This window comes from Camelus dromedarius, chromosome 5 (assembly GCF_036321535.1).
Source record: "Camelus dromedarius isolate mCamDro1 chromosome 5, mCamDro1.pat, whole genome shotgun sequence".
In the NCBI taxonomy this organism is placed as follows: Eukaryota; Metazoa; Chordata; class Mammalia; order Artiodactyla; family Camelidae; genus Camelus; species Camelus dromedarius.
The window spans coordinates 70,779,041-70,802,327 of record NC_087440.1 but is presented as its reverse complement, the minus strand read 5'-3'; the positions used below and the strand labels follow the sequence as shown (position 1 = coordinate 70,802,327).

Sequence of the window (23,287 nt, the reverse complement as noted above, 5' to 3'; positions counted from 1 at the left end):
ATCCCCTGGAGAGAGGACACTGCCCTGCCTTTTGCCATCTGAGAGGACTGCACTAGTGTTTGTGTTTCCTTCCTTCTTTCAAAGTATGTTGTTCTCAGGCACACAGAGGCAGTGCAGTGGCTCAGATCTGCAGAAAGTATACAAATGTGACCTCCATTTAACCATGGGCAACATCACTTGGTGTGAACCCTTGCAGGTGGAAATGGTCTGTACATTCACTATAAATTACCAACATCATCATTTTTGAAAATCTCATCTCACCCTCCAAATCAGTTGAGAACTAGAGAAACTGTGGCAAATGCCTTAAGAATATGAGGCTAACGCTGTTCTCAGGTTGAGCCTAGAAGAGCTCGACAGGGACCCCTTTTCAGAGGATGGGCCCCTTGTCAGGGAACTGGGAATGGGAGAGAGCAAGAAAAGCACAATACTATTGTTCTCTTTTGAGGTCATGGATGCCAGAGCAATGCAGAATTAATTCTATTGTGGTGTATATCCACATGAAGCGACCATCTGCAGTGAGTGAGGAACCATCCAGCAGCTCCTGAAAAACATGTTCCTTCACTTTACCACTGGCAAAAAAAAAAAAAAGTCTATCTGAAGCTGAAATTGCAGGGTGAAGGATGTGTACAATATGTCTGTGCCTCTGTGTGTATGTGTGGCTAGGTGTGCATGTACCTTACTCCTTTTGGACTTTTCCCAAACTGAACTCCTGAGTTTGGTCACCAAGACTTTTTTCCTGCTTTGTCTCTGCCTGGCCAATTCTAAGAGCTTCTCTCTCAGACTTCATCCCATGTGGCACTCCTTTGCTTTCACTGTATTTCAGGCGCTATGTCCCTGCCCTAAAATCATGGCTGGTGGGGTTATGTTCCATCTTACTCAAGGGAGCCAGTGGGTCTGGAGAAGGGATGCAGCATACTTAGCCCCTGAGCTGTGGCCAACGTTATCCCAAATTTCAGTCTATTCACTGATGGCAGCCATTCTCAAATTTCACTGGGCATGAGAATCACCCAAGTGTTTATTTAAAATCTACAAATTCAAGCTGCAGCTTTTGAGAAGTCTTTAGGACTGGAGCAGGGTTCAGCCTGCCTAAAAACTGCATTTTGAAAAGCAGTGCATTACACCTGACATCACTGATCCTCACTTGAGGCTCAACTAAGGAAGAGAGAAAAAATCTTCCTGGCCCTATAATAACCTTCCTTTTTATCCAGCCTCGCAGGACATCACTAGAATGTTGGCCTATGGTTCATCATCATGAATCAAGGCAACAAACAGGGTTTCCTGAAACAGCCCAAAGAAAACAGACCCACTGTGATTCCAAGTGTTTTTTCATTAGAGCTCTATTCTTACCTTAATCAGCTGATACAAACAAGGGCAGGGGTCTGAAATCCAGACTCCTCATTCCACGTCACTTACAGGCAGTACAGAAACTTGAACCATCGTCTGTCCATCTTTAAAAATACACGCTTGTTGTGGGGAAGTATAAGGAGGGACACTGCTGTTGGAAGGAGGATCACGTGATTTGCCTGGTTTATTACCAGGAGAAGTCCAGTGCCAGAAATGATGACACTAAAGCACCTCGGTAAATGAAGGGAGAGACCTGGAGTCTGGTCTGATGCCTGGTCAGCACCTGGTGAACGCAGTAAGAGATCAGCTGGAGGACTCAATTCAACGGTCACCTGGGGCAATTCTGGTCTAAAAGGTCTTTTACTGGGCTTGAACCATCTTATGCTTTTTCTTAAGACCCACATGGCGAGTCTCCCCAAACATCTTATTTCCCAATTCTATACATCAGCAGGAGATTAGGAGGGAGTTCTAATTTGCCTCTGAACCAATTTATAACGAAGTTAGCAAACAATTAAGATGGTCCTCAAACTACTAACCAGAAATACCAGGAACATCTGGAATGCATTCTCTCTTCTCTCCTGCAGCTGACAGACTTTACCCCTCACAAATGAACAGTTCTTCACTGAGCTCAAGCCTGCTTTCATTCACTCCAAAGGCAACAGAGCCCCTCTTCTCTCTGCCTTTTGGGTGTCCTTTTTCATTTGGAACTTCCATGCTGAATCTATAGCACCTTGTTGTGGAAACCCCAGAGGCTGGATTCTCACCTAATAATTCCTTGGGGCAGCTAAATATACCTTCAGTGGGTTCTCGCAGCCCACCTGTCAACCGTTCCCCCAGCGGAAGCCAGAGAGAGGATAGGACAGGTGAGGAAGCGAGAGAGCAGAGGTCAAGCAGAAAGCAGCCAGGGGGCCATGCTGCCTCATTCTGATGAACTGTTTAGGTCAACGCTGTGCAATGGGATACAGATTCACGTGCCACCGGAGGGCCTGTCTGCTGTGGTCTGATAAAGGAGGCACTGGCAGCACCAGCTCCCCAGGTGTGGGAGCGGCCCCTCGGGAGCAGCCTGGACCCACCATCTGTTGAAACCAAATATAAGAATAAAACATCACTTTACAGCTCACATTTCTTCACTAAGTTTAAAGAAATTGCCCAGCAATGAAATAAAATGAGAAGTTGGTCCCGTTTGTCTTATTTGTGAATACTGATTGTTGGGAAATTAGTAAATGGAAAAAAAGAAAATAAAAATAGACTTACTTTATTAGTTTTAGAAATCAGTAATTCCAAAGGGTGCCTTTACCATGGCTCATGTGGTCAGCAGCACACCGACTTTCCTCCACTTTCTGGGAGACTTGTGATGTAAGCTCCCCCTTCCCCCTAAACCCTCTGGAAAGGGAAGAACAACTTTGGTAGATACTTTTGTTGGGATTTTAGGCTTGTAGGAGGTAAAGCTTAATACTGCAATCTGGAAAAGAAGAGGAAGCAAAATGCAAATAGCCAAAGAGCCTCTTTTATATCATCTCTGTGCGGTAGCAGGAGAGGGACAGAGGAGACCTAAGCAGGTTGGGGAGGGGGCAGAAGGGGTAAAAGATACACGTGTGCTCTGATGGGGTAATATAATGCATCAGCTGAATGTCCCCACTGCCAAGGTCCATCGAAACCTAGCTGAAATGTTTTCCTGTCGTCTCAGGAAGAGTCTGGATTGGCTGGTAGGCAACAATCTACTGCCACTTCTGCTTGAAGGCATTGGGGACTGAGGCAGCAAAAAAACACTCTGCACCCCTTGCAGTGCTGGTGGATGGCAGTCACGCACCCAGGAGTAGTGGGACTAGTGAATAGGTTCTTCCTCCGCCGGTTTGTGGTTCATCGTTTAGTGTGAGCAGGATCTGAAAAAGAGAGTCAGCCACTAAGTGTCCGAAACGGGTGTGTGGTGGTTTAGTAATTTACAGCATGTTTGGATTAGTTAGCATTGCTGAAGTACAAAGTAGCTGTGGCCCAAATAAATGACGATCACTTTGCAGTAGAAAACTATTCATTTTAACCACCTTTGTTGGAAACTGCTCTAAAACACTTCCATTCTGCTGCCTTTTTTTTTTTTTTTTGGCTGTAGTTTTCTTCGCTTTCTCCCTACTCCTCATAAAAACATTTCATCCTTTTTGCTTCTTAAATAGAAGATGCTAAATATATTAACCTTTTCTAGAAACTCAGGGTCAGCATTATTAGCATTCAATATTGAACTGCACAGAAAATCTGCTCTATGTTAGCTCCAGAGTTTGTCTAAATCTTCCCTCCATGTCAGGTTGTCAGAAAATATTCTGCCTTGTACCCCCTGCCCCCATCCACAAAACACACACCTACAGCCCTCCCCCCCAATGTAAGAGAAGGAAAATTACCATTACCCTGAATCCCCTGTGAGACCCTCCCAATTCTTCCCCATTCCCACTACCCTTAACTTTGCATTTAACCTTTCCTTGTTTGCTTTTTAAAAAGTTTATTTAGCTCATATATATATATATGTAAATACTATATTGTTTAGTTTTATGTGGTTCTGAATTTTATAGTGCTATTTTATTATGTGACTATTCTTATATGTGATCTCAGCACACAACTGGAAGGATTTCTTTAGATAGATACTTCGGAGTGGAATTGCTGGGGACATAAATACTTGCATCTTCAACCCTCTAAAAATAATGCCAGATTATTTTCCAAAGCAGTTGCACCACTTCACACCCCCTCTGCCAGCGGATGAGCTCCCCCTCGGCTTCCCCTCCTCTACGGAGGAGAAGTGGTATCGCCTGAGCTTAAAATTTTTGCGAACAGGTGAAGATATGATGGCATCCTACTGTGGTTTCCACTGGGATTCACCTGACTGGGAATGAGGCTGAGCATCTCTTCAGGTATCTAGCACTGAGCACACATTTTTTCCTCTGTGAAATGCCTGGACATGCCTTTTGCCAAGTGAATTGCTGCTTCTTGATGTTTTTAAATAGCTTTACTGTGATATAATTCCATTCAATTTACCCATTTAATGTGTGCAGTTCAGTGGCTTTTAGTATATTCAGAGTTGTGCATCCATCACCACAAGCAAGTCTAGAACTGAAAGAAAACAAAACCCCACCTCTCTTAGCCCTCACCCCCATACAGCTCATCCCCAGCCCCAGGCAACCATTAATCTATTTTTTGTCTCTATAGATTTGTCTACTGTGGACACCGCATATCAAGTGGAATCATATAATATGTGGTCCTTAATGTCTGGTTTCTTTTCACCTACCATAATTTTTTCAAAGGTCATTCACTAGCAGGCATCACTACTCTATTCCTTTTTTATGGCGTTTTGTGTACACACTACATTTTATTTATTCACTCATCATTTGATAGGCATTTGGGCTGCTTCCACCTCTTGGCTATTATTAATAATGCTGCTATCAACATTCATGTAAAAGCTTTATGTTTGGATATATGTTTTAATTTCTGTTGGGTTATATGCATAAGAGTATTCGGAATTGCTGGGTTATATGGTAATTCTAATGGTTTGAGGACCTGCCAAATCATATCTGCAGTGTATTCTCCCAATTTCTCCACATCCTCACCAGCACTTGTTATTTTCTGTCTTTTTGATTATCGCCATCACGGTGGATGGGAAGTGGTATTCTGCTGTGGTTCTGATTTCATTTCCCCAGTGGCTACTGATGTTGAGAATGTTTTCACATGCTTCTTGGCACAGTGTATCTTCTTTGGAGAAATGTCTGTTCAGATCCTGTGCCCATTTAAAAAATCAAGTATCTTTTAAATCACTGGGTTGTAAGACTTCTCTACATATTCTAGACACAAGTCCCTTATCGTATACATGACTTTCAGATGTTTTCTCCCATCCTGTGGGTTGTCATTTCACTTTGACAGTGTCCTTTGAAGCACAAAATTTAAAAATGTTTATGATGTCCAGTTTGTCTTTTTTTTTCTTGTGTTGCTTATACTTTTGATGTCATATCTAAGAAACTACTTACTGATTTTTAAAGTTCTTTGTTTAATATCTGGATACTAATTTTTTGAAGGTATGTTACGAATACCTTCCCAGGCGAAGGTGTTTGTGACTCATCTCTTCACTCTCTGTAGGGTATCTCTTTTTAAAGAGGATGCTTCATGATTTATGAATTTATAAGGAAAGTCCTACTCAGAGATAAAAGTTAGATTGCATTTAGATACACATTAACAAGGGAACTTTTCAGAAAAATGAGTTTTCAAAAATATTAGGACATCTAGAAAATCCAGGGCAGTCACCATAAAAGTAGATGGTTTCTTTGAAAAACGTTTTAAAAGAAAAAATGTCAAACATACACAAAAACTAGAATAATATAAGACACCTCCATCCTCCCACCCTCTAGCTTTGATAATTATCGATGTCCTATAATTCGTGTTTCATTTCTTTCCCCACGTTTTCTTCCTGGAATACTTCAAAGCAAACCCAAGATAACACATCATTTCACCCATAAATACTTTAGAATGCATCTCTAATAGATAAGGACTTAAGGATAAAAGGAAAACAAAACAAAAACCCCACAAGATCTTTATGGTGTCTTAGACGTTCTTAATTGGAACAAAGTCAAACTGATCAGTTTTCACCTTTCTAGTCTGTATTTTTTCAGTCTAATTGAGGAAATCTTCCCCTTACATTACAGTCATAATATATGGTCCGATAATGTCTTATAGAAGATGGGCACTTTTGCCTTTTATATTTAAGCCTTTAATCCAACCTAAAACTGCATACTTATGAAGCACAGATTTTTCCTTTTTTCCCACACAATAACTAATTGTCCTAGCATTATTTATTTCTTCCTTTAACTGCAATACCTCTCTGACATATACTGTTCCCATATAGAAGACCAGCTTCAGGTTTCTCTATTCTGTGCCAACACCACACTCTCTTAATTACTTTAGCTTGATAATAATCTTGATAATAATTCTTGGTATCTGGTAAGACAAGTCACACATGGCCCTCTTACTCTCATTCTCATTCTTTGGGAGGACAAGGGTTATTCTTGGCCCTTTCCTCTTCAATGTAAATTTTAGACTCAGCTCATCAAATTTAAAAAAATGAACAACTAATACCCTCTCCAATTTATAGATCAATTTTGGGCAGAACTGACAATTTACCAAGCTGATTTTTAATCTATGAACATGTATATCTCTCCATTAATTTGTTTTTTTAATTGACTCTTGATAGGTTTTATAATTTTTAAAATAGGTCTTACATATCTTTTGTTAGATTTTTCCCTAGGAATGTTGTATGCTTTAATGATTATAACTTTGATATAATTAAATGATTATAGATCTTTTCTATAATCACATACCCTACGTGTTTGTTGCTAAGGTACAGAAATGTAATTCATTTCGGAAAACTCTTATAAAGCTAGTAATTTATTTGAACATTCATTTTGGGTTTCCAATCAGAATAAATATAAATATATTTACATTATCTGAGAATAAGGACAGACTTGCTCCTTCCTTTCTGATTCTCAGGTCATTTCTTTTCCTTATTCTACTTTACTGACCAGGACTTCCAGTACAACGCTCAACAGAAGTGAAGGGCACCCTTGTCTTGCTCTGCATCTTAAAGGGGATGCTTTCAAAGTTTTCCAACTATTAGAATGATGGTTACTGTCAGTTTTTTTTTGGTAGAGGTATTCTATTATTAGGTTCCCTTCTATTTTTAGTTGGCTAGGAATTTATTTTAAAGTCACAAGGATATTGAATTTTATCAAATGCTCATTCTGTATCCATTGAGAAGAGCATATGATTTTTTTCTCCATAAATCTGTTACTGCAGAAAATTACATTAGTCAATTTTCAAATATTAAATAATACTTGACTCTCTGGGATAGACCTAACTTTATCATGATGTATTGTCTTTTTAACATTGCTGGACTCAGTTTGCTAATGTTCTATTCAGACTTTTTTATATTTATATCCACAATTAAGAAGATCTTAATAATTGTAGAACTTTTGGAGGGGGAAGTGTCCTTGTTAGATTTTGATATTAAGATAATAATAAGAGTTAGGGAGTGTTCTCTCTTTTTCTCTACTCTGGAATAGTTTGTAGAAGATTGGCATATCTGATCCTTGGATGTCCAGGAAAACCATAAAAGCCTAGCGTTGCATTTGCAGGAAGATTTTTGTTCTTGATTCAGTTTCTTAATAATTAAATAAGTATTTGGGCTTTATATTTCTTCTTCAGTAAATTTTTATAAGTTAAATACTAAAATTGTATCCATCTCACCAAAGTTTTAAAAATGTATCAGAATAAGGTTATTCATAATATCTTCCTACCAGATGTTTAATCTCTAAAGGGTGTATAATAATGTCCCTATTCGTTTCTCTCAACTGTATGTTTATTTTCTATTTTATTAGTTTCCTCTTTATCTTTATTATCTTTGAACTTATTTTGCTGTTCTTTTTTTAACTTCTTAAGCTAGATACTCAGCACATTAACTTTTAGTCTTTCCTCTTTCTGTACTCTGTGTAAAATTTCCTCTAATATTGCTTTTTAATATTCCTCAGGTTTTGCTAAATAGTATTTTCTAATTATATCTTTTTTTGGATAATTTTATTAACTCTTTCTTAATTTCTAAACACATAAGGATTTTCCAGTTATCTTTCTGTTACGGCATTGTGATCAGGAAATATGGCCTTTGAAATGTGACTTAAGGTCTAGTACATAGTTTCTGCAAATGGACGTTTGCAAAGAATGTGTTTTATGTACTTAATTTAGAGTGATGTTCTCTATATATCTATTAGATTAAATCTGTTAATTGTGTGCTTCAAGTTTCCTAAAATGTAACTGATTTTCAGACTGCTTGACCTACCAATTACTGAGTTATATTAAAGCATTCCAATATGAAAGTGGATTTTTTCTTTTTTTTATTGTTCTGTTAATTTTTGCCCAATATATATATTTTTTATAAATGTTCATTTTATTCAATTTTAACAATCAGGAAACATACTAGTTAAAATAAGTCAGCAAGAAAGGGGAGAGTATAGCTCAGTGGTAGAGCACATGCTTAGCATGCATTAGGTCCTGGGTTCAATCCCCAGCACCTCCATTATAAATACATACATATGTACATATATACATACATACATACATACATACATATCTAATTACCTCCTCCCCCAAGAAAAAACTTAAAAAAAATAAGTCAACAAGTAAAGGTAAAATACTTTCCTGGTGAATCTTTGGAACTTTTAGCCATAATGTACTGACATTCTTTATTTCTGGATACGCTTTTGCCTTAAAATCTATTTTGTCTGATGAATTTAACTACATCCTCCTGGTATACCTTTTTCCAACCTTCTTTTTTCATACTTTTTATATACTTATGTTTTACATAATATCTCTCTTAAACAGCCTAAACGTGGATTTTAAAAAAATCTAGGCTAACAATAGCTCCTTTTCTGGTTGACCATTTCTCCCCATCTCTACTGCTCCCACCTTGCCCCACCTGATGCAGCAGGCAGAGGTCCCATTAAATCCAAAATCAGCTCAGGCACTCTGCTGCCCAGAACTGCCTGATGGCTTAGCAATTCCCTCAGATGGAAAGCGCAAGTCCTTTCCTTGCTCACTGGGTCCTTCATGAGCTGGCTCTTCAGCATCTCCTGAGGCCCGTTTATTCCCACTCGCCACCTCACTCCCTTCCCTGCAGCCCCACTGGGCTGCTTGTATTTCCCAAACACAGCAGCTGTGATCCCCTTCAAGGCATGTGCTCATGCTGTTCCTGCTGCCTGGAATTCCCTTCCCTTCATAGCCATCAGCTCATTCCCTCATCTCCTTTGGTCTTTACTCAGATGCACTCTTCCTGACTACTATGTGACTCTCCTCATTCTCGATCTTCTCTCATGGCTTTACTTCTTCCCTAGAACACTCACCACTATCTATTGCACTATTTGTGTTACTTATTTGGTTTGCTGTCCATTTCTCCTATTAGGGATTTTTGGCTGTTTTGTTCACTGCTCTGTGCTATGTGCCCAGTGCCTACAGTAGTGTCCAGCACATCACAGATGTTCAGTAAATATTTGTCCAGTGAATCAGTCTTTGACTTTAACTGGAATATTTAGTCTACTCACATTTTTATAATTACTAATATTTTTATTTCTATGGTCTTAAGTTGTGCTTTCTGTTTGTTCCACCTTTTCTTTTCCTTTTCTTTTTTTTTTTTTAAATGGAGGTACTGGTGATTGAACCCAGGACCTTGTGTATGCTAAGCATGCGCTCTACCACTGAGCTATACACTCCACGCCCTGTTCCACCTTTTCTGTGCTTTCTTTTCCTCCTTATGGATTTATTATTTTTCTCATCTCATTTTCTCTACTACTTCAGAAGTTTTGCATTTCTAATCCTTTAGTAGTTATTCTATTCATTTCCACATCTGTAAATATTAACTATGTCAAGTTGAAGTTAATCAATATTGTCACCTTTTCACTGTACAATATCAAGTAAGACTACTTAAACTCTGATCATACCCCCGCCCTTGATTTAGACGACACTGATGTTGGATATTTTCACTCGCTCTTCACTCCCCTTTCAACCTCACAAGAACATTATCACTTCATAGGTTATGTTTATATTTCCCGATATTTTTATACATTCTTTGCTCATGATTCCTCCTTGCATCTCAGACCTCTTTCTGGTATTACCTTCCTCTGTTTGAAATACATTCTTTAGATTCTTTCCTTTTGTGGAGATTTGCTAGTGACAAATTCTTTGGGGTTTATGTGTTGAAAAGTGTCTTTATTTCATCACCATCCTTGAAAGATATTACAGCTTAAAATACATTCCTGGTTCTGTAATTGCTTTCTTTCATCAATGGCAACATTATGCTCTATTTTGGTTTCCACTACTGCTGTTGAGAAGTATATGCTGTTGATCAAACTGGGATTCCTTTGGTAAGGCTTCTTTTCTCTCTAGCGGCTTTAAATATCTTTCCTTTGTCTTTAATATTCTAAAGTTTTAGTATGGTGTGTCTAGGTGTGGATTTTTTGTGATTCACTGCCATCTGTCTATCTTTCATGAGTTTTGGGAAAATTTTAGCTATTATCTCTTCAAATATTGTTCCTGTCTCATTTTTCTTTCCAGAACTCCAATTAGATATCTATCAGGGCTTCTCACTCAGGTTCCCACCACTTTTTCTCTCTGTGCTGTATTTATTTCAGGTAATTCCTTCACATTCTCATTAAATCGCTCTTCCGCTGGGTCTAATCTGCATTTCAGCCCGTCTGTTGATTTTTAAATGTTAACGACTATATTTTTTTCAACTCTGAAAGCGCTACTTAGTTCTTTTTCCAAATCTGCTTGGTCATAATTTTAATATCTTGGTTTTACTCATACTTTTACTCTCTCCTTTAACTTCCCTAAACATAAGAGAATTTTTAAAAAAAATTTATCCCTGGTAATTTCAATATCTTAGTCTCTGCAGGCCAAATACTGTTATCTGTTATTTTTGCTGGCTTTTGCTTAAGGTGACTTGTTTCCTTATTTGTTTTATAATTTTAAACTGTGATCTCATAGTTCTTAGAACTTTACCCATGGGGTTATTTGAGATTTGAGTTGAAGGAGATTTTTCCAGAAAAAAATATGTATTTAATTCTATTGGGTGCCTGGGGCCACTACTAGCTTAGGACTGCCTTAAACTAAATTCTCAGTTTCAAGTTCTTTGGGACACCTAGGGAATATGAATTAAGTCACATTGTGGTTCTGTGGACCTTTACTGCCCTGATGACCCAAGCACTGGGTCACCAGGCAGGAGTGGGGATCGAAGAAGCTCTAGACCAGAATTATGGCAGGTGTAAAGGACAGCAGGCAAATCTCAAGGTGAGAGTCTAACTAGAGACCCTTCACATAAAGATGGACCCCAAAGGACTGTATTCTCCATTGAAAGGTTAACCGAAATAAACCTCCCCTCTCACCTGACCTCCACCCACTCAAGCACTGAAAGGAAATAGCCTGTGTTGAAGCTTGATGCTGAGTGAGATGGAGTAGGGGACTCTCCCCTGCTCATTTATAACCACAAGTTGGCCCTAATGTAAGCTTAGGCATATAGTCCTCCTCACTGCCTCTGTAGCCATGATCACAGCCCAGCTCTTTTCTTTTTAGGACTTTGAAAACCAGCCATTGAAGTTAAGCCATCTTCTTTTTTGCTTTGATGTCCTAGCCTGGAAGTTCTTTCTTGCTTTTTTGGTTAAATGTCTATGGGTCATATTTTCTGTCTATACACTTACTTGGCATTTATCAGAAATAAAGCTACATCTTATTAGATTAGTTCTAAAGTCAGTAAACAACGTAAACAAAAATATCATCTGAATTACTCTTAAAAATCTTAAAGCACCTGTGAAATATATTATACCAGTTTGGCAAGTATTAGAGAGTTCAGCAAACCCAGTTTTTATTCCAGCCTAGCACCAGATTAAAGTAACTGCCTTGTATTACTTTAACATAGCAAATAAAAATATTTTTATACATGACTGACACTGGCCAAGGTGAACTACATCATGAGAGGCACCTAGGGATGGAGAAGGCACAGCAGATGCATTCTCCACGCTCACTTTAAGGCATACATTCTGCCAGCGGAATGGTGGACAGACTTTCCTAAACCACCTAAATCACAGTTTCTTAAGCTTTGTTTTCGGTGCAGGTAGGGTGAGGGGAGGGGACTATGTCTTGCATGCGTCTCTCATTTCCCCCGCTACACTCTTTTAACTGCACAGACCATGTCTTACAAATCTTCACATGACCCGAGCTCCCAGCATTTTGCCATGTAAGTATTTACATGGGGGCTGCTTGGTAAATATTCCATTGGCTGATGTGGGAAATGGTCAATAGCATGGCAGCATTCCTCCAGAAGTTAAAGACTTCCACTAACAATACAAACTGTACTTCTGCAAACAGCAAAAGGCCTGGTATGACAGGTGGCAATCCACCTTCCAGACCAGTGCTCCTACCACATGTCAGCTGTCTGAAGGAAAGGGATGCACATTTCCAGTGAGATCATCTGAAATCCACCATGACTTCCACTCCAATAAAGAAAGCCCAGACCTCAAACAACACGAACATGTAACTGGAGGTATTTTTATTCCTCCAAGGTCTGAAGTGATTAAGAGAAATAAAATTTAAAACTTAATTTTAAAAATTACCTAAATGCAAAGACTTAAAACTGTGCCTCTTAGATTTGTCCCTAGGGCCTTTCCAACTGATCTCAGTGGCCCTGGTAGTACACTCTGCGGCATTCTGGTTTGGGAAGAAAGAGAATGAATGAATCACTTTATTTATATCCTGAGTGACATTAGGAGAAAGGGACAGCTGGGGAGTGAGGGCCAACCTGCTGGCCCCTCACCTTCCTGGGCACAGTTCTAGGATGTAGGAATGAACAACACACGCACATGAGCATCAGATCCATTTCATGAAACCCTGCCTGGTTGACACAAAGGCACTGGCACAGCTGCGAAGGGTTTGTTCAGAGCAGAGGCAGCCCCTGAGTGACTCTGAAATGCAGTCACACGGGAGAAGGGGCTGACCGACCACGGCAGCACCATCGAGCTCTTATGCCCTCTCAAAAATCCTTCTTCATTGCTAAGGAAAAATATAGGCACTTATTTAAATCTTAGATGCGGCTCAAGTATCCATTCATTGGGGAGACTTACTTCCTACTTGCAAATGAGTGTTGAATAGTTTTAATAAAATGCTATTTTAAGGAATTCTACTGTAAAGTCACATAGACATGTAAGCGTAATTCTTCTGAGAAAACTGTACCCAACTAATTTCTGAAAGTATATATAGTTCTTATAATCCAGTAAAAACCATGATAGCCTTATTCTGGCTTATTTTCTTATCACAACAAACCCAAAGATGAGAAGATAGTTACATCATGGAATAGAAACATATAAATCTAGTTGAATGACTTTCAGATGTCACTCAGTAAAAGGTTTCTTTTTTTAACCTCATGGAGATAGACACCATTTAACATATTTGCAGAGAGCCTTTTTTTTTTTTTTTTTGCATAAGGGGATATTTATTAACTTCCTCTTTATGAAAATTTAAAAATTGCAAGCCTGATCTAAATCAAAGTCCTTGGGATCTAATTCAATGATCTATCGACACCAATCTAGTTTTGAAGCACAATCCACTTAAGCACATTTGAGATACGTATGTTTTTGTGTAAGATTAAGTATAATGTCTTTTATATGTTTATATAAAATATACATGTAAATAAAATCTGGATTTATAAAATAAATCACTAAATTATTAAAAGGAAAATAACTTATTTCACAAAAAGTTTCTTTACTTTCTGAAAAGATTTAATTTCTTTATGGATAGTTCTAGAAATGAAAAATTTACCAGCCTTCTAATCTTTGAAATTTAATAATGACTATTATTTTCTGTCTATAGGATAAATACATGCTCACTGGTGAAAATCTTCAGTGAGGTTTAAGAATGAATTTTTATATAGCTTTGGGTTCAAAAGAACTGATGTACAGAGGGATCCTTCCTATTTAGAAGACTTATTTCTAGCCTGATGAAAGTTCAGTCTCATTCCTCCTACAGTAGATATGGCATTAATTAAAAAAGGGCACTGGATACCAGTTCTTTGCCAAAGCGTCAGGAGAATAGCAGACTTTTAATTATCTGAGGAAAGTAAAAGAAGGGACCCTAAACCAGTGACTTTCAAACTTTTTTTTTTTACTGCAACATGTGGTAAAAAATACATCTCATATGAACACACACATAAATCTCTTTATGACTTAAAGTCTCACAAAACAATTTGTACTTTCATTATAGAAGGACTCTGGTATTTTTCTTTCTATTCCATTCCGTTCCACCGTGGGGGGAGGGAGTCAGCGATGACGGTTACAACTAGTGGTATGCTAGTAAATGTTTCACAACTGGCTCTCTGTGGTAAAATAAGCAAACCAAAGCCCCGACTTTGTGTTGTTGGCTGATTTCCACCACAGCCGAGTTCAAGTAAGCAACGTGAAGTTACTGAAGGCAGGGCTGAGAAGAGGCATATACCGCTGGCTCTCGTGAGTCTGGCTGTGACTCACTAAACTGATTTGATGACCTACTTGGAGGTCATGACCTATAGGTTAAAAACCACTCCTCCGGAGTCTAGACAATCAAATTCCTTAGTAGTTTAGAGGAAGCTGAGAGGGGTTAGTAGACACTGTTCCCAGGAGATACTGAAGGAGGGCACATGTGCTGGGATGACCAGCTGCCTAGGCACCAGTGGGGAACACCTCATACCTCCTCTGACTCGGGCATCTCTGAACTCTGCTTTCAGCTTCCTCAAAACTGATCATCTTGGGAAAGTGAGAGTATCAGCAGTAACCTTAGGAAAATCACAATCTCTCTGAGCTTCGGTTTCTTTCTCATAATATAGGAATAATAACTTGTGTACTTCTCTGGATTGCTGTGAGATAATCCATATGAAAACATTCCAAAAATTATCAAGGACTCTACAGGGCAGTATTCATATGGAAATGACTAAATTTAACAAAATCTTATTCATAGGTAATTAAATATCATCTGTCTTAGCATCTGAGTTCATCAGTCATTCCCACTCTCTTGATCTATGTGGTTGTCTGAGATTCTGAAATATCCAGGTGCCTCCTCTCAAGGCTGGTTCCATGGATTCTTTCACTGGCTCCTTTTTCTCATTTGCATTTTATTGCTCTTTCTGAGATCCTTTCCCTCACAGAATTTATCATGGACAGTTTTAACTGGTAGTTCTATAAGGATGATTGTTAAACTCTACATCTGGCGCTGACTTCTTGACTTTTGAGACTTTTCTGAGTTTGATGTTCAGTCATCATCTCAAATTCGACTTTTAAAATACTATGTAGGAAGCACAGAGAATCCCAAACAGGATCAACCCAAAGAAGACCACACCAAGACACAATGGAATTAAAATGGCAAAAATTAAAGATAGAGAATGTTAAAAACAGCAAGGGAAAAGCACAAGTTACATACAAAGGAACTTCCGTAACACTATCAGCTGACTTTTCAGCAGAAGCTCTGCAGGTCAGAAGGGAGTATCATGATATATTTAAAGTGATGAAGGGAAAAACCTACAGCCAAGAATACTCTACCTGGTAAGGCTTTTGTTTAGATATGATGGAGAGATCACAAGTTTTTACAGAAAAGCAAAAGCTAAAAGAGTTGAGGCACCACCAAACCAGCTTTAAAAGAAATGTTAAAGGGATTTCTCTAAGCAAAAAAGAATAGGCCACAACTACAAACATGAAAATTATGAAAGGAAAATCTCATTGGTAAAGGCAAATATACAGTAAAGGCAGTAAATCAGCCATGTATAAAGCTACCAGGAAGCTTAAAAGACGAAAGTAGTAAAACCATCTATATCCACAATAAGTTGTTAAGGGCTACACAAAACAAAAAGATGTACAATATGATGTCAGAAAAAGGAAACATGGGGAGAGGGTAAAAATGCAGAGTTGTTAAAATGTGTTTGAACTTAACAGACCAGTAACTTAATCATGTGTATGTATGTATGTATTTTGTGTATGTGTGTATGTGTGTGTATATATATATATATATATATATATATATATATATACACACACACTATTATATATATATAGTCATGTACAGTGTGGGGAATATAGTAAATAACTATGTAATATCTTTGCATGGTGACCTATTACAACTAGACTTATCATGATGATCATTTTGAAATGTGTAGAAATACCAAATCACTATGTTGTGTAACAGAAACTGACATAGTGTAGGTCAGTTATACTTCAAAACAAACAAACTCATTAAAAAAAAAAGAGAGAGAGATCGTATTTGTGGTTATCAGAGGCAGGAGGTTGGGGGCAGGGGCATTAGATGAAGGTGGTCAAAAGGTACAAACTTCCAGTTATAAGATAAATAAGTACTAGAGATATAATGTACAACATGATATAGTTAAGACTGCTGTATGTTACAAATGAAAGTTGTTAAGAGAGTAAATCCTTAGAGTTCTCATTACAAGAAAAAATTTTTTTCTATTTCTTTAATTTTGTATCTATATGAGATGATAAATGTTCCCTAAAGTTACTGTGATAATCATTTCATAGGTAAGTCATATCATTATGTTGTACACCTTAAACTTATACAGGGCTCTATGTTAGTTATATCTCAATAAACCTTGAAGAAAAAAATCTAAATATGAATTCATAAAAATAAAATACTAACAGTATTATCTGCCCCACTCATTCACATCACTGAGTGCTCTAATTCCGTCAGTGACACTTGTATTATTCTCAGTTACCAAGGTTCAATTTAACAGAGCTTACAACCACCTTACACCAATTAGGAAGGCTACTATCAAAAAAACAGAAAATAACAAGTGTTAAGGAGGATATGGAGAAATGGAAACGTTGTGCACTGTTGTAGGAATATAAAATGGTGTAGCCCTATGGAAAACAGTATGGCAGTTCCTCTAAAAACTAAAAACAGAATTGCCATAAAATTCAGCAATTCCACTTCTGGGTATGCACCCAAAAGAACTGAAAGCAGAGTCTTGAACAGATATTTGTACACCTATGTTCACAGCAGCATTATTCACACCACTGAAAGGTGAGAGCAACCCAAGCATCTGTCCATCGATGGCTGACTAGATAAACAAAATGTTGTATACACATACAATGGAATATTATTCAGCCTTAAAAAAGGAAGGTATTCTGATACATGCTACAACGTGGATGATCCTTGAGGACACTATGTTGAGTTAAATAAGCCAGTAACAAAATGACACATACTGGGTGATTCTACTTATGTGTGGTATCTAGAGTAGACAAATTCATGGAGACAGAAAAACAGAGTGGTGCTGCTAGAGTGGGGGCTGGAGGGAACAGGAGTTAGTGTTTAATGGCTACAGTTTTAATTGTGCAAGATAAAAGTTTGAGAGATGGATGGTGGTGATGATTGTACACTGATGTGAATGTACTTAATTCACTGAACACTTAAAATGGTTATTTTTTTTCTTTCATGTTGGCTTCTTATTTTATTTTTAATGAAGTATAGCCAGTTACAATGTGTCAATTTCTGGTAAACAACACATAAAATGGTAAATTTTATGTTATGTGTATTTTGCCACAATTAAAAAGAAGATAGTCAATAATAGTATATATTGATTTATCCCTTATTCTGCTCCAGGTATTATGTGAAGTATTTGCTGCATACTTTGTCTCCTGTACTCTATTTAGAAAGGGTGGAAAGCAGTGGGAAATCTATTGCTTCTGTCTGCCTAGCATCTGTCCCTTCCCATCAGCTCCCTTCACTTCCTCTGGGGAACTGCTACCTACCTCCTCTATTCCAATCAGGTGATTATGGCCAGACTACAAATGTTAGTCCTACACCCTTTGATCACAAAAGTTGGCAGATGATCCAGACTCGGCCAAAGTCCCCAACCCCTTGCCCACAGCAATTGCCTAAAGAGGTGGTCATGTCATCCAAACCAAGCCAATCACTGCCCTTCCTTAGGATTTATATATATATATATATTAACGTAGAAAGAGAAGCGTTCTCTTTACTCTACAGTCATTAAAATGGAAAGAATAAGGCTGGAGCTGCTGCTCAAATCATACTTCTCCATCTGATCTTGCTACATGGAAGAAACCATGTAAAGAAAAGAAGAAGGAGCGAGGTTAAGGAAACTGTGAAGAGAAATGAAGATGGAGAAAGCTGGAGAGAAAGAAGATGAGGCAGAGAGGGATGGAGAGAAACAAAGATCTGACCACCCTTAGTTCTTGGGTCCATACTAATCCTTTCCAGTAATTCGAGTCGATAAATCCTCCTTTTCTTAGCTCTCTAAGTTGGGATTTGTCACTGCAACCAAATATATTCTGGATACTACCAATGGAGACTCAGATGTTAGACTCATTAGAATGAAGTTGAAAGCTGAAGTTATGACAATAATAAAATAATAAGCCCAGAGAAAGAGAACACAAGTAGAGGAGGAAAAACGAAGGGCACAACTGACCCAGTGCATCCCCCAGAAGGGCCACCCTGACCTTTGCTGGAGCAAAGTGCTGGCCAGGCATCCGGAAGAAAGTTAATCTTAGAACTGTGTCCTCTCTATTTTCTAAAGAGAATCAGAGGAAGGACTATACAAGTCTCAGCTGAAAAGTGAGGCAGGAAGAAACGTCCCTCATGATTGCTGTGATGATTAAGTGGAAAAAAAAAAAAAAACCAACCCACATAAAAACTATAGCACCTGGGATACAGCAGGTGCTCAACACATAGCAATCACTACTGTCATGATTTTTCAAACTATGATGACAAAAGGAGAGAGAAATGGAAAACTCAAATTACCATATCAAAAAACAGAGCATGAGTCTGAAGGCTTTATATAGTAATTAAATTTCATTTCTTCAAGGTCTTTCTTTTTAAAAAACTGTTTCTACTTGTGTGTGTGTGTGTGTGTGTGTGTGTGTGTTATTAGATTTGGGTTTGTTTTTGTTTGTTTTGGGGGTGAGGTAAGTAGGTTTATTTATTTATTTTTATTTATTTAATGGAGATACTGGGGATTGAATCCAAGACCTTGTGCATGCTAGTCAAGCACTCTACCATTGAGCTATACCTCGACCCTCTCTACTTGTGGTTTTAAAAAGTAATCCATGTACAAATTAAAAATAAACTCAAACAATACAGAAGGGTACAGAGTTAGAGGTGTCTCTTCTACCCTAGACTCTTTGTTACTGGCGTGTGTGTGTGTGTGTGTGTGTGTGTGTGTGTGTGTGTGTGTATCGTTTTCAGAATAGTCTATGCATACATAAACAAATATATGATATATATCCTTTCTTCCCCTTTTACACAAATAGGGGCATAACCTACAGTGGAATCAAAAAAAAAAAAAACAACAATCTTTCATTTAACAATGTATCTCAGAAACAATTCCATACCAACTTAAGCATCTCCTCCAGGAGAACTCATTAGGTAACCCACAGAAATATTATTCAAATTCCAACATATCTCTTTAGTGTGGGTCATCCTGTGAGATCCTCCCATGGTCTCACTCTAGCCCCACAGCTTTGTAAGAAAAACTGAAACGGACCCTAGAATCAGTCTGTCATCTTGTTACTGTGCAACCAGGAGATAACAGGAAACAGCTTCTTCCTCTCTTAAAACAAAGGGCCACCCAAGGGGGAGTGCCAGCAAAACAGGAGCCACATTATTAGAGCTTAATATGTGAAGATGTTATTACAAGTGATAGCTCTCAGAGTGCTCTGTAAGGTAAAGGGAGAGTTTAACCTCATATTAGCATCATTTAAGATACCGACGAGAGGTTGGTGAGAAGTTTGACTTTGTGTGGGAATAACAGCTTTGCTACATAGAGTCTGATGGTTAGACAACAACAGACAATCAAGCTGACAATGTTACTAATTTTAGAGGCTAAAGCTATTGGAAACTCAGTGTACTTACTGAGGAATCAGATGTCAACTCACTATCACCACAAAGCAGATGTCCTCTGGATCCTTTGAACTAAAGCTTGAGTTCACCTATCATTCATCCTTCTCTTGTAAAGATCTTCCTATCAGTTCTCGAAAGGCTCCTGCATATGTCTGTTACTTTATATTTATCTTCCAAACTAATCCATACAGCCCACTAATCATTTTTATTACTTGTCACTGGACTTTCTAAAATGCATCATCTCTCTCGGGATCAAGGTTCATTGCATGCCCATTTCTAAGCTACTATCTTATATTCCTCTTTTTGTCTATTAACAATAAAAGAATGATTAGAGCAGTTTCTCCACCGTTTATGACCCATGCCCCGTCAGCCAAGAAGATATTGTTCCTTTTACTTTCTGCAGCTTGTTTTATGAAAGCTGTAAATTTCTTACCACTTTGCATACACAAAGTTATATGATAGTTTGACTATGCTTTTTAAAAAACTTATGATACCTCCCCTCCTCTTTTACTTCTTGGAATGTACCCCTGGTTGAGAATCACCACATTAGATCCAGGCTTAAGGATTCATTGTACCATTTCTGTTCAGTCTAGTCCACAAAATGCTCTTTTTCCCTCCCAGAAAATCTTGACTTCAATGTCAAAATTTTATATTTTCCAGATCAGAACAATCTTAGCTTCACAGAATGGTAGTATGGTCTATGGATTGTATCAGTCAGCATGCCCATGTATTTGATGAAGTTGAATCTACCTTACCATAAAAACTGCCAATTTGTCCATCTCTTAATTCTTTATTTTCACTTTATCAAAAACAAAACAAAACTACTGTGGTAGGCAGCCATGAAGATGGCCTCCTGTGATTCCTGCCTCCTGGTCCTCAGGCCCTTACATAATCTCCTCCCCTGAGCCTGGACTGGACTTGTTGACTCACTTCTTAACAAGAGAATATGGCAAAGTTATGGGATGTCACATCCAAGGTTAGGTTCTAAAAAGACTGTGGCTTCTGCCTTGGGTGCGCTCTCGTTCTGTCTGGTATTGCTTGCTCAGGCGAGGCCAGCTGCCATAAGAAAATGCCATAGAATGGTTGGTTTGAACAATAGAAATTAGTTTGTTCATAGTTTAGGAGGCTGGAAGCCCAAGATCAAAGTGCCAGCGGGTCTGGTTCCTTCTGAGGCCTCTCTCCTTGGCTTGAAGATGGCCCTCTTCCTCTTGCATCCTCACAGGGCCTTTCCTCTGCCTGAGTGCATCTCTGATGTCGTCGTGTCCAAATTTCCTCTTCTGATAAGGACACCAGTCAGATTGCATTCGGGCCCATCCTAACAGCCTCCTTTTAACCTAATCACTCCCTTTAAAGGCCCTATCTCCAAATACTGTCACATTCTGAGGGACTGGGGGTTAAAACTCCAACATGTGAGCCTGTGGTTCATACAGCAGTCCTTTGGAGAGGACTGAGCGGAAAGAGGGCTGCCAATAAAACGTGAGTGAGCTTGGAAGCAGACCCCCCGGTTGAGCCTTCAGGTGAGACCACAGCTCCCAGCTGACACCTTGCCTACAACCTCAGGAGAGCCCTTAACCCAGAACTCCCCAGCTAAGCTGGGACTCCTGACTCACTGAAACTGTGGGATAATAAATGTTTGTTGTTTTAAGCCATAATTTGGGGGTAAAATTTATTATGTAGCAATAGATAACTAATACAACAAACAATCTCATGTACCAACAAAGGAAAACCTGTCTTAGCTGGAATGCTTGGGCAAAGAATATTGTGGCTACTTGAACTTCTTTGTTAACTGGGGTTAAGGCTCAATTTTTCTTTGCTTCAAACCTTGCTGCAAATAAATTAGTGTACTTTTCTGCCAAAAATAATGATGACTGAAGATTGAGACTGTTCTAGGTGTTACTTGATAATAAAACAAAAACAAACACAAAAACATTTTCACAGGCAATACTTCATCTAGTTTTCACAGCAACCCCAGGAGGAAGACATAGCAGCTATTTTAATTCTGGTTCCAAGTAAAGCACCTGACACATAAAAAGTATTCAAAAAACATTTCTACATGAATGTATTTCCATTTTACATATGACCAAATTGAGCCTGGAGAAGTTAACTAACTTGCTCAGGATTGCACAGTTACTTAGTGGCAGGTATGGTAATAGAATCTAAGCCCAGGAATTTTCCCTACTGTACCATGTCATCAGATAGATTTTGCTATTTGCATCTTTCTTTGAATTTATGGGTAAAAACATTTTTAAAAAATAATAAAAATTTCAGTTAACTGACATTTTATTTTACATTTTTTTCCCCTTTGGGGGCCATGTTGGGACAAATGAAAAGGAGATATAAGCAAAGAACCACATTCTGAAAATGGTCAATTCATAAGCTATGGACACATATACCCCAGCTGTTTGCTACTGAGTCAATTCTGGGAGATGTGTATTTCAATCTCCTTAACTTTCTAAAATCAACAATTAGTAGATTTAACACTTTTAGCTTATTAAAGATAGACACTCTACTATGTGCCTATTTCCCCTCCACATATGTTTCTGGGTGAATGAAGGAATATAGCCCTTGAACAGCAGGAAAAAGTTGATTACAAAGATGGCATGGAGTTTCTCTGTTTCTTCTCAGACGTCCAAGGGACAGACAGAAGTACAGAAATAGTTAGTAAGTGGGGGGGCGGATAACAGCTCAGTGGTAGAATGCATGCTTAGCATGTACGAGGTCTGGGGTTCAATCCCCAGTACCTCCATTAAAAAAAAAGAAAAAAAGTTATTAAAATATCCATAATTTACAGGATGTGAACATTGCATAGTGGATCTAACACTGTCCAGAGATCTATCCAGTGAATGTTAAATCTTGTAATAGCAATAGAAACTGATGCCCAGCACTATGAAAAGCACTGGTGATGTAGAGGTGAATGATATAATTCCTAATCTTTCTAGTTTATAATCTAGTGCGAGAGATTAACAAGTAAAATAAAAATAAAATCTTTTAGCAAGTTCTATTACAGAGGAAGGCAAAGGGTTTTACAGGAGTTGATGGTAAGAGACGGAATTGGGTACTGTGGTCAGCGAAGGATTTTGGAAGAGATGACAAGATCTGGGAATGGAAACATGGCCTGAGTTAGCCAAGGGGAGACAGGATTTCTACAAAGAGGAAACATCCTGTGCAATAGCACAGAAGTTTGAGATAGTGCAGCAAGTAGTTTATTTAAAGATACATGTTAGGGGAATGGTGGAAAATATGGGTAAAGAAGGGAGCAGACCATGAAGGGCTTTGGTTACCCACGTAAGGATTTTGCACTTTAAAGAGAGCTTTTGAAAGCTTTGTAGTAGGGAAGTATCATAATTATAATTGTTTTTAAAAGACCACTAAGAGTAGTGTGGAGGATAAAAGAGAATGAGGCTGAGGGTGAAGAGATCTGTATAGAAAACACTGTAGTATTTCAAACAAAAAGTGCTATGTGCCTGAATTGAGGCAGAGGAAATGAATGAGA

General features: G+C 38.3%; 1 protein-coding gene across 12 annotated transcripts in view; it reads right to left on the bottom strand.

The window, feature by feature from the left end:
• Positions 1 to 2,583: 2,583 nt before the first annotated feature.
• Positions 2,584 to 23,287, bottom strand: part of TTLL5 (tubulin tyrosine ligase like 5) — a 254,949-nt gene continuing 234,245 nt past the window's right edge. For all 12 annotated transcript variants that reach the window (XM_064486123.1, XM_064486125.1, XM_064486128.1 and 9 more), the window contains one exon: positions 2,584 to 3,227. In XM_064486123.1, coding sequence (XP_064342193.1) covers positions 3,205 to 3,227 — 23 coding nt within the window. In that variant the 3' untranslated portion in view covers positions 2,584 to 3,204. The remainder of the gene's footprint in view (positions 3,228 to 23,287) is intronic.